Source organism: Cricetulus griseus (genome assembly GCF_003668045.3).
Source record: "Cricetulus griseus strain 17A/GY chromosome 1 unlocalized genomic scaffold, alternate assembly CriGri-PICRH-1.0 chr1_0, whole genome shotgun sequence".
Taxonomy (NCBI): domain Eukaryota; kingdom Metazoa; phylum Chordata; class Mammalia; order Rodentia; family Cricetidae; genus Cricetulus; species Cricetulus griseus.
This window is the reverse complement of record NW_023276806.1, coordinates 136,809,376-136,825,181: the sequence shown is the minus strand read 5'-3', so window position 1 is coordinate 136,825,181 and position 15,806 is coordinate 136,809,376. Positions and strand designations below refer to the sequence as shown.

The 15,806-nt window shown below is 40.5% G+C and overlaps 1 protein-coding gene across 5 annotated transcripts in view; it reads left to right on the top strand.

The window, feature by feature from the left end:
* The window catches only part of Grip1 (glutamate receptor interacting protein 1), a 347,662-nt gene that overhangs the window by 216,536 nt on the left and 115,320 nt on the right, over positions 1–15,806 (top strand). For all 5 annotated transcript variants that reach the window (XM_035451192.1, XM_035451190.1, XM_035451191.1 and 2 more), the window contains exons 3-4: positions 9,744–9,879; positions 11,113–11,258. In XM_035451192.1, coding sequence (XP_035307083.1) covers positions 9,744–9,879; positions 11,113–11,258 — 282 coding nt within the window. The remainder of the gene's footprint in view (positions 1–9,743; positions 9,880–11,112; positions 11,259–15,806) is intronic.

Here is a 15,806-nt window from a genome sequence, read left to right as displayed (position 1 = left end):
ATGAGGAAAGTGTTGTAATTTAAGAAAATCGGCACGTGACAGAGTTCAAGCAGAGGATTTTTTTTCTTAGGGAAAGGGATCATAAAAGGGGGAAATGGGAGGGAGGAAACCGGCCTCCTGTGACGGGTGCAGCAGGAAAGAGGAAAGAGGGACAGAGAAAGAGAGAGGGGGGATAGATGGAGAGAAAGAAAGAGAGGATAAGAGGTGGGCAGGGCTCTTTAAAAAAGGAACATAGTGAATGTGCACAGGTGTTGCTCTTAGTGGCTGCAGCTGAGGGCTTATCCTGTCAGAACCCCAAGGACAGGCCTGTACAGATTCCTGAATACTAACAGAAAGTACTTACACACCCACATTCACACTCTTCAACACACACACACACTCTTCAACACACACACACACACACACACACAATTTTCTGAAGTACTCTAAGAGTAAAAACATGCAGGTGTGAATATGGCTGTTGCCATCACTGCTGAGATCAATCCCAAACATAATTTTAGTTCACCTGGATACTGGCACTAGCTATTTGTATGCTGTGCATCCAGGAATCTAATTTGTACTCTGACTCCCAGAGGATGGCTGAGTTTCTGGTATAATTCTTCATGTCACTCCCCAGCAGTGGGAAGGGCCAACAGGCTTTCTTCTTTGAGGCTGTGGCAAGGGCTGAGACTGAAGATGCAACTGTTTACCACAGTGGCTCAGCCTTGATCCCTGCAGCTTTGCTGAACCCAATGATGCTAGGGAGAGCCTGAAATGAGCACTAGAAAAGGCACCTGTTATAATCTTCCTCGTGACTTCACTAAGTGTAATATACTGATAAAATCATAGCACAACCAATAATATTCTTTCCAAAAGTCACATACAGATCTACCTGTGGTGCTATAATGTGAACCCCAATTCCCATTGCCAAGGCATTTGTTCATAATAATGATAATGATGATAGTGATGATGATGATGATGATGATGATGATGATGATGATGATGATAATAATAATAATAAATCAGCCAATAAACTTAGGGAAGTAACTGCCTGCTGTTTTTTTATCATGTTGCTCCTGTACCAGTCAGCTGTAAACCACAAGCAATGGCTTACTATTGACTTCTTCATTCACTCAGCAGGTCCCAGGACACACCTGCTATTGTACCAGCCACTGTTACCCACACTACGAACACAGAAGGAACCAAAGACAATCTCTGACCCCAGCATTTCCAAGTGTGTAACTTACTATAGGGCATTCTCATCAATGGTATTTCTCTTTCTCTGTTCAAGCTTTTGTTTTGTTTTGTTGTTTTGTTTTTAATCTATGAGGTTAATGAAACCTGAAGAAGCAAAGAACTTCACCAGCACCTATATTGCTACACATGCTTCCTGTAGTTTTTATTACTATACCTTCTCTTTTAACAATAGAATGAGGGTCTTATAGACCACTTGGAATGTAACAGAACAACCCCAGGCAGGGTTAGAGAGATGGCTTGATGGCTCAGTGATTCAGAACACTGGCTGGCTTTCCAGAGGATCTAGGTTTAATTCCTAGAACCCACGTGGCAGCTCACACTGTCTGTACCTCCAGTCCCGGGGGGGGGGTGGATGACGTCTTCAGACTTTCTCCTCAGGCATCAGCCATGCATGCGGTGGTACACTGACATGCATGAAGACAAATCACCCATGCACATAAAATAAAATTTAAAAAATTAAAACTGCCTAACATAAAAACTTTATTCATAGCTTCAACCTCTTCAGTTTCTCTTAGATGTGATTCTGGGTACTTGTGTCTACTTCAGTCACTCAGTACCATAAATTTCCCATTTTCCAGATTCCTTTTCTTACGTACAATTATCAGTATCTACCAGGTAAACAAATCAAAAATGCTGCCATCTTCTTTGGCCTCCTCTTCCTTACACATCTGATTCATTCTCTAACTCAGGAATTCCTCTTCATTGGTGTATCTCTGCCCTCGGCATAAATATTGAAATATCTGCTTCTCACCTTGCCTATGTGGGGCATAGTCAGCCGCCTGGAACCAGATTCATCTGACTGTGCTGTCTGGGTATTTGATGCACACTAAGCCTCAGCCTCCTTTGAAGTTAGGTATGAATGGGAAATGAGCTGCTGTCCTTGAAATACCATGGCTTTCAGGAAATCTCTTTTTCTTATTCCATTTGCTGGATGTGGTCAGGATAAGTAATACCATGGCAGAAGTTTCTAAACTTTCTCTGTTTAGGAAATCTGTAGTCTTGTTTATTTCACACAGCCCAAGTGAAGTTCCAAAAGTTATTCTATAGTTAGGTCAAAATAGTATAGTGCATACTTTCTCCAAACAACTTAATAAACATTTGAAAAACATAAAACAACAAAGCTTATCGCATGTTCAAGTGTCTCTACCACTTAGTAAAGGCGTGTGTGCTTGCTACACATTGTATGTCTTCCCAGACCCACAAACCTCCAACCAAAACAACATCTGCAAACTTATTTCGTGTTCCACACTGATTTTCATATGATCTTGCTTTGATCATAGCATCTTCCCCCGACAAAAAAGCAATCTCAGCTTCAGAATAATAAATGGTCAACAAAAGCTATGTGGTATGATCAGTCTTTTAAGTGGTAAGTCCTGTTGCTTACAGCAGATACTAAGGAGGGCTGTGTTTCTCTCAAAAAGTAAGATCTCTTGTAATGGTGCTGTGACCCCACTATGAAACTTTGGGTGCCTCCATGCACAGTTTGTCAGCCAGAGACTTAGGGCAGTGGGAAAATGGAGGGATGAAAGAGCACAAACCTGCAACTCTAGGGGAAAATGCTAAGCTGAATGCTGACAGGGAAAACCCACCTTGGAATTGATATAAGTGGAATTAAACCCATTATATTTGAGCTACTATTCTTTGTAATGGTTATTGTTGGTAACACCAGAAGCTGACATAGTTAATGCATGACACCATGACGCCAACCTCCAAATAGTTGTTTTTAACCCAGAGGCAAAATGCTTTTTCTTATGGCATTTCTAAAGTTAGGTCTGGGAAATTCTCAAGGACTCTTCATAGTCCATTATATGTTTGCTTCCCAACTCCTTCCCTGGTAGTCTTTCCTCACATAAAAGTCCCATAATGGTACTTTACAGGTTTGACTAGATGTCAGAATATCCCAGAGCTTTCAAAAAATTCCCAGCTCTCATATGACCTGAAATGGACCAATTCTTGAATGACACAAACTACAGCCCACCCAATATAAAGTAGATAATTTGAGTAATCTTAACACTATTAAGGAAATTGAATTTGTGGGTTTTAAACTTGCCAAAAAGATATCTGCCTGTCTAGATGGCCTCACTGAAAAATGTTACCAAATATTACAAAATAATTAATCTAGCATAATATCTTCTAGGTAACACAAGAAATGTATTTCCTGATTCATTTGAGAAACAGTATCTCTGGGTAGTGCTGGCACACACCTTGATCCCATCACTCAGGAGGCAGAGGCAGGCAGTTCTCTGTAAGTTCGAGGCCAGACTAGTCTACAGAGTGAGTTCCAAGACAGGCAGAGAGCTGTTACGCAGAGAAACCCATCTCCAAAGGAAGAAAGAAAAAAAGAAAGCAAGGAAGGAAGGAAGGAAAAGAAAGTGAAGAAAGCTAATATTCCGATATTAAAACAAAAAAACAACACAAGGAAGAAAGCAAACAAGTCATATATATTACTACTGAATGTGAATAGAGGAATTATGAATACAGATATTAGCAATGGAATTCAACAACTTATTTTTAAACTATGAAATATGATCAGGTGGTGTTCATTTTAGAAATACAAATTTTACTCAATACCAGAAAAATCTCTTACTGTAATTTCATATATTATCAAGCTAAAAATTGCAAGATCATATTGATCAGTGCAAAACAATTGAAAGAAATGTAACATACTTATGACTTTAAAAACCACTTTGAGAGTTAGAAACAATGATTGACTTCACCAAATTAATAAAGTTAGCTTGTAGCTAACACAGTGATTAAACCCTAAATGCCTTTCAAGTCTGTCCATTCTCAACACTTTAATTCAGCATTTAGTTGAAAGCCCACCAAAACCTAAGGCAAGAAAGGAAAATAAGAGCATGTATGTGGGGAAAAAAAGGAAACATAGAAAAGACCCTGTGTGTACATGAAATAATTTTCTGTATAAGGCCGACATCATAAGGCCCTAAGGAAATTGTATTTTTTTAAAGGAAACTCACCCAAAACTAAGAAATGACTCCCTCAAATCAGAGGACATAAGACAAATATATATGTTGGATTATGCTTGTTGCCTAGCAAGGAACAATATATATTGAATTCAGTGATAGAAAACTGTTTATGACAACTGGGGAAAGAGCTTAGATGTAATACTATCAAAACACAATATAGAACTGGGAAAGTGTTTATGAATGAACAAAAAGAAACAAATCTCAGTAAAAACTCGGCATATTTGCTGTCTTTTCTAAATGGAAAATTCTCGGCAATAAAGAATTTAAGTCTTTCCAAATCTTTGAATAAGAATGCCACAAATCCCACTGAAATCTCAGGAACATTCTTATAACTATAGATAATATTATCTTCAAATTTATACAGAAAAACAAAAGAGCCATTTTAAAAACTATGGACAAATTGAATTTCAATAGACTGTAAAGTTGCAGTAAGACCCCAGGGACACTATACAGCAATAGGAACAAGCAGGAGACCAAGAGATAGACCATGTCACTATGCCTGGCTTGTTTTTGATAGGATGCAAAGGCAGCTTAATAACTTTGTCTGTCTAGAAAATGTCACTGGAGTAATTGGACTTCTTTAGGCACAAAAAAAAAAAAGATGAAAAATCCTGCATGAAAATGATCTCCAATTAGGTCAAAGACTTAAATGTAAATCATAGTACAAGCAATGTAGCAAATTCTTAAAATCTGGGTCAAATAGGAGAAGCAAAACTATTGACAAATGCAGATGGTGTTAAACATGGACCAGTCAGACTCCATTTACATTAGGAATGTTTAGCTCCACAGAAAACTGTATCAGTGACTGACCTGGGATGTCCTTCTGTATGCTGTGAATATGTGTTGCTTTTATTGGTTGCTGAAAAAGCTGTTTCAGCCAATGGACATGCAAAATACAGGTAGGCAAGAGAGAGAGAGAGACAGACAGAGAGAGAGAGAGAGAGAGAGAGAGAGAGAGAAGGACACAGGGTCAATGAGAAGCCATGTAGCTGCCAGGGAGGCAAGATGTCAAGGCATCACCAGTAAGCCACATCCATATGGTGATACACAGATTAGTAATTATGGGTTACTTTATAAGAGAGAGAGCTAGCCAATGATAAGCCTAAGCCATCAGCCAAACAATTATATATATATAAAGTCTACAAGTGGTTATCTTATAAGTGGCGGTGGGGACCTGTTGGATGATCCAGGGAGACCAGGCAGAGTGCGTAAAAGCCTTCCAACTACAAGTGACAATCTCAACTTTGTGGTGGGACACAGATAAATTGAGTGATTTATATACGAGTAGAGACATAACATGGAGTAAGTACTCTGGAAAGCAGTGGGACAGTTTCTAAGAAAACTAAATATTAGCTACTCTGTGACTTACAGATTATAACCCTAGGCATTTATTCCAGAGAAATGAAGGCTTATGTTGGTGTAAAGCCTGCACGTGAATATTTATGGTGACCTCATTAATAATAACAGAAATCTGAAACAAACAAGATGTCTCTCAATAGGTAATAGTTACACAAACCACAGTATAGCTTGTAGTGTGACTAGTTCTCACAGACTACTGAAGAAAAGAAAAGAAAAAGAAAAAACTTAGCTTGGATGAAATAGTAGAGAATGATGCTAAATGTCAGAAGAGGAAGAGGAGAAAGAGGAGGAGGGGGTCAGCCCTGAAGGGTTTACTTTCATTCACAGTACATGATTCCACTTATTTAACATTCTTGAAACACCACAATTACAAAAACAGCAATTATAGGTCGCCAGAGGTTAAGGAAGGGGGTGCACAGGTGGGAAAAGGGTGTGTCTACAGAAGAGCAATGCTCTTATGCCTATGCTAACTGAAATTTTGTGTGACTTGATTCCACTGATGCTACTGTCCTGGGTACGATGTCTTACAACATCACAAGATTCTGGCAATAGACAAAGGGTACAATGCCTTCCTCGTTATTCCTTACACATATGAATCTACAATGATCTCCACTTATCATTAAAAGCTTGATACAGGTGCACCATAAACCCCTGAGTAACTGCCAAGTTGTAATGTGGATGTCAAATTTTTCTGCATAAAAGTTTTTTAACTAATGTTTTTATTAACTGTGGAAACAAATATAATACAGAGCAATCCTGCCAACGGGAGTTCTGGTTCAGTTGGAGACCCAGAAATTAGTACCTCCAAAGTTTTGTAGGTGCCATGGGACGTAGCTGGACTGAGAAACTGCAAGGACTAGCACATGCCAGCATCCTGGGACTGTAACCCCTCCCCTGCCTCCAGTCCTCTACCTGGGCGGCCTTCAAGACTGAGGTTCTCAGAAACCATCCAGAACACCGCTTTCTCACATGAAGCAGGACTCTCACAGGCTTCAGCACTATGGTCTCTGTCTATTCATTCATAGCAGTTGCCACCCTAGAGTAATCATCACTTACACCCCCTCCCAAGTGTCAGCAAAGCTCATAGCATTAGTAATTCCCTCTCTATTTAGCGCATAAACTTCAGTAATCTTCCAGAAAAACAAGATTAACTCCCTTTTACTAGTCTAAGCCTAATAATTTTGAATAAACAATGAGGTAGGAGTGTCTAGAAATCTAGGCTTCCACAGAACCAAACATTATCCTGACACATCTTTATGAAAACATAGTAATCTAATAGATGGTTCACTATGAGTTCAGAATGCACTGTGTCCATTATTCATTTCTGGTGCTTTATTCTATTATCATTAAATTTTGTTTTATTTGTTCTATATATCCAAGCACATCTGGAGTCTGAGCAACTTGGGGAGTCAGGCAGTAAGGACTTCACTGGCCTCTCTACCCTAGCTCCCTTTTTCTAAGAGCTGTCTTTGGTCATGTGACATCCAGTCACCATTCCATGACTTCTGTCAGGGAGGCGTGATGGGCAGGCTTTTCCTACTCTTTCCCAGAAATAAATAAAGAACAAACTAGATCCTTCGGGAAGTTCCCGAAGAACCTCCACAAGGATGCAAATTCTGTTTCTATGGCTATACAAATTCTGTCACGTTCCCCAAACATCATATTGATCCATTTATTGATACTGTTAACTTCATAGATTAATTTAGGAAAACTGAACCTGTTTATGGCAGTTTGTGCTCTCTATTGGAGTGTTAGCTGATGCTTGATAGGGCTTTTCCCTGTTTCACTTTTTGTTTTGTTCTTGTTCTTGTTTTTAGCATTAAAGAAAACGTAAGATATCAAACAATTGAAGAAAATGGTCAGTGCCAATCTCTGGCCATCATATGTGCACACTCACTCAGAGACACACACAAGCATACATGTACATTCACACCACACACACACACAAGCTATCTGTACATTGTCATGCATGTTACTTTTGTAAAAAAAAAAAATCTATGTTACTAAATTTTCATATTGTTCTAAGAATTTTTTATGATCATTTTGCTTTCCTTCGTCATGGCTATTCCTTCTCTTCAAAGCTTTTATATCTTAAAAGACTGAAAGAAAAATAGCAGACCGCTAGATGACAGGCTACAAGTGAGACTCATGTCAGGTATGTTGAATAAGCGGTGGTGCAGATGTAAACCTGCCATTTCTTTTCTTTCTTTGAATGATAATTAAATATGGTGATTAGGGAAACCTCAAATCTGGAGCCATTTCTTCTTTGTCAGCTAGGTGTTATCTGTTCCCTGGGCTGCTGAGAATTTGAAAGCCCTGTATTTGCTGTGGTCTTCTTTTGTGGACGGATATTTGCAATTTAAATCACAAAGGGAAGAAATTGCAGTACATATTGACTTGCCCAAGTCCCCCTGTTTTACTGCGCTGTTTGTTCAGTAAAGTCTTGATATATAAGCAAACTCATGCAAATGAAGGTATCTGTCTTCATTGCTCTTGCCATTGCATCATTATGCAAACATTAAACACCAAAAAAGACATGAAATGATTGATGGTTTGAGTAGAGCCTGTAGGTTAGCAGGAAGCAAATTCCAGAAGCAGATCCCGCCCTCTCCGGGACCTCCTCTTCTCTCCCACTCCTGTTGGAAACAAGCCTAACAGACTGAATCAGTTCCTTGTGAGACTAAAGATACTTATTGGCAGTCAACGTCCTTGTGATTCAGCACATTTTCTTCCAAGAACATTCTACCTTTGCTTCTGGGCTTTGCTTCATTTATATTCCTTCTTTGGTCTGGGCTGCTGCTCAGCTAATCCTAATCAATAAATTGAGCAGATTGGTCGGGAGGCAACGCTGCAAAATAGTTCTTGCATTTGGAAACACACACCTTTCTTTTCCCTTGTTTCCAGGATGACTTCCTCTGTCTGCCTTCCCACACCCCACACTGTGGCTTTGCCTCTGTGCCTATTCTGAGCATCTTGAGATAATGGCCTTAACGTTTTCCATCTTTGAGTTTTTGGTGTTTGGCTCCTTGTAAGCCTTCAATGACTTACTGAATTAATGACTGTACAAATGACTTAATTAACTGGGACATAAATGTTTTCTTTCTTGGAATTAAAACTAGCTCTTAGGAACAGACTTAAAATATTTTTAAATGAGAGGGTAATTGACTATTACCAGCTTTTGAGGTACCCAGATTAATGGATTTATATTCCAAAGAAAAAATTAAATTAAAGGAACTGGGTTTTTCATGATTTTTGAGATTCAACCAGGAATCTGGGAAGGACCTGACACCTAATTTCCTTATAGAAACAAACCTACATGTCTTCACCCTCTAATACAGAGTTTATCACAGTAGCTTCCACATAACAAATGTTGACTGTGTCTCCTCTCTCTCTCTCCCTCTCTCTCTCTCTCTCTCTCTAGTAGAAAATAGATTCTTCACTCATACAATACCTCCCAACTAAAAAGAAGTATATTCTTAAAGCTACTCTACCATCTACCTTAGCTAAAATCAAAAGATTAGACTTCTTGATTAGTGTGTAGATGTTATTCCCACAAAATCTGTGAGCTTTAAATCTTGTGCTCCCCAATAGGGGAAGTTTGGGGGCAGTTACCCCAAAATCCTGTAGACAATGCTGTCCCTCTGTGTGGTGACATACTCTACATGAAATGGTAGAAAGTGTCACCTGGTCCTTTGATTTTTTTAAAGATTAAATGGTGTTGGTAATATTTCTCCAACATGTAGAGAACACTCATCGGAGAGTTGGCCACCATGTTTTATGCATTTGTATGATTATTTAAAACTGTGTTCCTTCTAGCAGACAACATTGTGTTGCATTTTGAGTTATAATAGAAAATAAGTCTCTAGTGAATGGCAGAAACCGCGGGGAGCATACCGTCATTCGTACCTAAGAGGATTCAGACTGTTTATTGTTAAACCAGAGTGGACTAGCTCACCAGTGCTGGGTTAATCATCTCTCCTAGAATGCCTTTCTCAGTGCCATCTGCACAGTCAACTTCATGAGACACAGCAATTACCATGCAAACAGAGGTCTTTTCTCATAACAGAAAAAGTAGGGGAAATGCAGAAAGTGGAATCACTTAGCCAACAGCCAACACTGGTGGTTATTCTCTCGTTTAACGGGCTGAATGCTTCTCTTTTGCAGAGGAATTCAAGGGCTCCACCGTGGTGGAGCTGATGAAGAAGGAAGGTACCACGCTCGGCCTGACGGTATCAGGAGGAATTGACAAAGATGGCAAGCCGAGAGTGTCCAACCTGCGGCAAGGAGGGATTGCTGCCAGGTAACTGCTTTGTGGAGAAACAGAGAAAAAGGAACAAGGGCATAATTAATTAAAAAAAAATAGAGTTTACCAGAAAAGGTTACTGATAGATAAACGACAGCTGTCATCTGCCAGGCAGCGACTCTCCACAGTTGCACAGCGGGCATGCTTCAGAAATGGCTCCCTGGCTCTGCCAGCAGCTTGCCTGGGCTGTGCTGAAGCCACTGCTATGTCACCTCGGTAGCAGCCCAGTTCTCGAAAGTTTAATTTTGACAGAATTGCTTAAGGTCTGACTGTGCCTCTGGATAGCATGTAGGCCACAGTGGGAAAGTGACATTCAGATCTACTAAATTTGGAGCAGATGACCCATAAGATGCGAAATATGGAGTGAGGAAGAGAGGGGGGCATAGTTCCAGGTTTCCAGGGCAAGTGTTTCCTTTTCTACCAAGGAGACTATTCTTTCTCACCAGGACATAAGAGGTTTCCTAGAGGAAGCACAGGGCAGTAAGCTTACTTTGTCACTGTGTCCAGTGACATACACTTTGCCTTTGGGCCACTGGTCTCAGTGCCTGCTCTTGCTTTGGAAGTTTGTCTGGTAGCCCAGAGCAGTGCGGGTGCCATGAGAGATGGTAGAAATGACCCTAAAACCCACATCTTTCTCTATAATTTCTTCTTCCTCAGTATTCTTTTTATCAGTTCTGATCAGTTACAGACAACTTTTATTCTTTGAAATGCAAACAATAAGAAACAAAGTATGTTGACTATTTCTTTGGCTCTGACTCTGATCCCACTCCCAATAAAGACATTAAAAAGATCTGAAATGTCCAAAAAGCAGGAAACTAAAGTAAAAGAGAAGAAGGGGGAAAGATTTGAAGTATCTAGGATCAGGACCCATCCCTAGAGAAGCAATGCTAGGGGGCAAGCAACTGATGTTTTCAAATTTTTGTTTTGTTTTATGTTTTAAAAATAAAAGAGGCAAAAAGTTTGGGGAACAATTAGAGCCACACCAAAGACAGATGTGCTAGGTACCACTGTGTTACATTATATAGCAGGCAGATACCAGTGTATAGCAGCAGGCAGGCTGAGTAGGCTAGCTCAAAGGCATCCCACCTGTGCTCAGCTACACATCTTCTTTTAGGGTCCAGTCACAGCCTAGGAAGCCAGGTATTTGTTATGTTGACCTCTTAAGCTAGATGAGGAAACATGAAAACCAAGAGTGGCCTATGTGTCCACTGTAGCGACATTGTTTTGCAGAAGTGACCAGCTGGATGTGGGTGACTACATCAAAGCAGTGAATGGAATCAACCTGGCCAAATTCCGTCACGACGAGATCATCAGCTTGCTGAAAAATGTTGGGGAAAGAGTTGTCCTGGAAGTGGAGTATGAGCTGCCACCAGTCTGTAAGTAAAACAACCCTGGCACAGCTTCCTACCACAGCTGGCTTCTCTTTTTCTCTTTGCCATCAATGCCACTCCAGCAGTGGGAGAGCAGTTGCTTCATATTTCAAAGTGACTTGAAACAGGAGACTACACATCTCCTCAGAAAGAACTGAAAGCACACAGTTAGCCATGAAACCATCTAGAAGCTGTATTTGTTCCATTAAAGTGATCTTTGAACATTTTTGCCACTTAAGCCAGTTCAATAAACAGTTAACATGATTTTTTAAAAATCCATGCTTTAAGTACTATCCAAATATTGTTCTTACATTTAGGAAAAGCATGTCTACATGTTTTATATTGACTCCTTCAGTAGATAAGCTCATGAAAAAAAATCAAAAGATAGTATCACATCTAATTATTATTAAGTAATGATGATAGTAATGAATGCAGCAGACAGAGTTCAAGACCTTGTTAAATCTGGCTTCACTTTTACCTGCTTTGTGTCTTTGAGAGGGCTACTTAAGCTTTATGTCTCAGTTTCCCCACCTGCAAAATGGCGATCACTGCTTGGCCTGAGTAGTGACTGAGTCAGCATTTGTAAAACACTGACACAAGTTTTTAATAAATAATGGAACAAGTAATCGAAGCTACAAGACAGACATGTGTAATCGTTCTTTTTATCCTTCAAAGTTACAAGGCCAGGCTTTCTCCAGTTAGTAGGCTACAAAGTATTAGAACCCTGCCTGTCTGCCTCCAAAGGCCAATCCCTCACTCTCGTGAGGTATGGCTCTGCTGTGTGTTATGGCTGCCTTGTGTTGAAGCTACGCTGTTCCAGTTTCCCATCTCCTCTGATGAGCTGTCACCAGAGATATGACCCTAGACAGCTCTTCGTTCTTTCCTACCAGTGAGAACTTAAGATTATTATGAATAGTTGGTGACAATCTGTGTTCAGCAGTGAGTTGAATATTTACTGTGCTCCAGCCATGACTGCATTCTAGGAACATCAGTTGACATTACACCCTACAAGGGTAAGGCAGTGTTTAGCAAAAACCATAATAACCATGTTATATCCTAAGGGACGGGGAAAATATATCAGAAGTAATTGGGGGTGGGGTAGGAACAGTGTTAAATAGAGAGGTTGGGAACAGTAATTGAGAAAATGACACAGATCCAGAACTTGGAGGCAGTGAGGGAAACAGCTGTATGAATTTCTGAAGGAAACGCTCCACAGAGAAAAAACAGTCATTGATAAGAGCAAAAAGGCTAGACAATACCGGTGATTGTTCTAGAAGCATTGAGGCCACCATGGGGAGACTAGAATGAGCAGGAAGAGAATTAAGAGAAGGTTAGAAATGTAAGATGGGGTACTCGAGTGGGCCTCTGGCAAGACCTTTTTGCTGCATTCTCAATGACCTGGGAAGCCTGGCTTCAAACAGATACGAAACATGATCCCACAGTACTCAAGGCTTTCTGGCAGCTGTAGAAAGAGGCAATGGCTTCTGGAGACAAAGATAGGAAGCCATGTTGGGAGAATACTAAAGTGACCCACATGAGAAATGGTGGTGATGAAGAAGGAATACAGTCTGATGCTGTGTGTTTTGACTGAGGAGCCAACGGGGTTTCCTAATGAATGTGAGGCAGGCTGTGCATAGAGTTGGGGTCATGCCAAGATTTTGAGCCTGAGCAACTGGAATGCCATAGTTACCATTAGTGGGGCTGGGCAAAATGGCAGGGAGAACTGACGTGTTGGGGGAAGACTGAATATATTTGAGATGCGTGTTTGCCATATACAAAGAAATATCAAGGAACCAGCCAGCAATGTGGGCAAGTGGTTTCAATGTAAATTGAGACTGAGGGTAATGCAGAGGTGTTTGGGACTCGGGGACCAGAATTAAGCACCAGGGCTCTGTTAAATTCTCTGAGCCTTGGGATGCCCTTTAAATGGCTACAGTCACGGCTAGATGTACTCTAGCCATGTAGGAATTCAGCAGTGTGATCACATACTTAGGCCATTGCTACATACTTGGCAAATATTAGCCACTATTACTGTTACTGTTATAAGGGCACTGTGGTTTCTTTAACTTTATGAAGGTCTATTTGCCTTTAAATCATTATCTCAAAGCATTTCCAGGGGTTAAGAAAACCAGCTCTATGGAGACGTGTCTCTCATTTATACCTTTGCCTTCCACTGGGTGTGTGTATCAGTAAAACACATTCTCTTCCTAAAGGAATTCCATATAGTTTATAGGGTCAGGCCCAGAATGGGGATTTGTCTGGTATCATGGATGATTCAGAGCTGTGGACTTGGGGAGAATGGGAAGGGATGGTACAGACAGAATAGGAAGAGGACCGCCATGCTCAAAGGGTCTAGCAATAAAGTAAGAGGATACGGTGTTCTGCTCAGGCTGGACAGGATGGGGTTGTCAGAGCACAGAGGAAAGGCAAAGATACCCAGGGTAGGGATGCAGCCAGTGAGGCATCAGGAATCAAATGATGAGGCCCCACGGAAGATGTGGGTGTTGAAAAATCCTTAAGGTCTCTTAAAACTGTATTGTCAGACAAGCTTGTTTTGAGTTACCATTTTAGAAACTAAATAGAAAATAGGTCCTCAGACCTATTGGCCAGAGGCTGTTACTTATTTTCCTAGAGAGGAGATATCTTTGACTAATACAGCATCTACAGAGTTAAAGAGGAAAAGGTTGGTATCCAACGTGTTTAGGAGTTAAATCTGCTGAGACTGGTACCTAAATAGATTTGACTTCCTCATGCAATAAAACTGACAGGAAGAGAGAAAATATGCTTTTAAACACCAAAGTATTTTTCGTGATAGAATTCAGATGGAAGAGGCCTATCCTCCAAGGATAATCTCTATCTATTTCTCTTATGTTTGAGAAATTAATAAGACCTAGGAGTTCAGGAAGGTGAAAGGCATTAACAAGCCTCTCCTGTACTTAGCTTGGAGCACTGAAACTAAACAGTCCATCGCAGCTACTTGAGACCCATCCAAGCTAGTGTCTCTCTACCCCCCACCTCCACCCCCACCCAATACCAAGAACCACACACCCACATCAGAGTTGTCTGATTCTCAGCCTACTCAAGGGCTCAGAAAAAGCCGAGAAGGTATGTCTGCAATCTGATAAATTAAAATAAAAAATTAAAATCTGACCTTGGGCAATCCATTTATCTTTCCTAAGGTTTGGTTTCTTTATGGAAATGAAATACTTGGTCTACCTGTGTTCCATACTTCACTTTAACTTGAAAATTATCTATTGCTTTCAGAACTACTTGGGGAGGACATGAGCAAAGTGTATCCTCTGTATTTATGCATCAAACATTGATCCCAAAAGTACCTTCACACTCTCTGTTCATGTAACCCCAGTGGAATTTTGAAATGCTAAGGAATTCTTATCCGTTTTCAGTTGACACTTAACATTTTATCACCAGCTTAAACAATGAGAAAGAATGTGATTTGGGGACATTCTATTTACTTAAATGGTGTTTCCATTTAAACCATGGAACTATAGCTTTCCCCTGTTTAATAATTAAAAAGAGAAATCTGTCAGGTCTTTTTATCTCCCTTTAAATCACCAGCTGAGTGAGACCAGCTCTCCAACAGAAGGAATCTTTTCTTCACTCAAATAGGTGGGTGAATGCATGTCACTGTGTGGCATCTCTGTTCGACCCTACGGGGTCATCATAGTGGGAGTGGTAATTAAGGAGGAGCATCTGAAGAATCCCTCCATGCTGTTCATTCTGATGTGGAGTCTGTAGGAGCTCTGCTCTATAGCCCCCTCATTGTGGCAAAGGGGAAGAGGGCAGGTTCACCCACTGGAGCACATTTCTAGCCTCTACTTGTATCCTGTAGCCTCACAGGGGCAAAGCAGGACACATGGGCAAGGGAACATGATGACCTGAGAAACAGCTCAACTCCTGTTCTGTTGGTGGTGAGAACCACGGGAAGATGGATGGTGGATGACTATTTGACTAGGAGCAATCTCATCTACTGTAGTAAAACAGCTTTCCAGAAACACGCACGTATTTACACAAACAGAAAAATGGAACCATGGTACAACTAAAATACTGAGGCAACCTTGCCTAGCCCTTTGATCCTTTGGCTAAGCCTCTTCATTACATCTCTGTAGAATAATGAGTAACATTTACACACTCAACACAAGGATACCAATACTGGGTGTGCAAACGAAGTCAGCCAGGGCCAATAGTGTGAATAGAAGCTATAAAGATCCAATATGTTTTGTTAATTGTGTTAAAATGTTGCCAACAATAACAGCTATCATCTTAAATGATGAAGAGTAGCATGCAAATGATCTGAAGCTGTGGGGAATCCCTTAGTTTTCACACAGACTAGATTTGACTATAAGAATTTTGTGGCCTGCTATAGAAAGCTAAAACAAAATTAAAATTCCAGTACTGCACACTCCCAGGACAGACATTCAGCCAACAAGCACAGGTGGCCCAGAGCTGGAATTTGGTTGTGTATAATTGAAAGATGATTTAATGATTAAATAAAATAATATTTGCAAACCACTTTTCTGAGTTCTGGGCACGCAT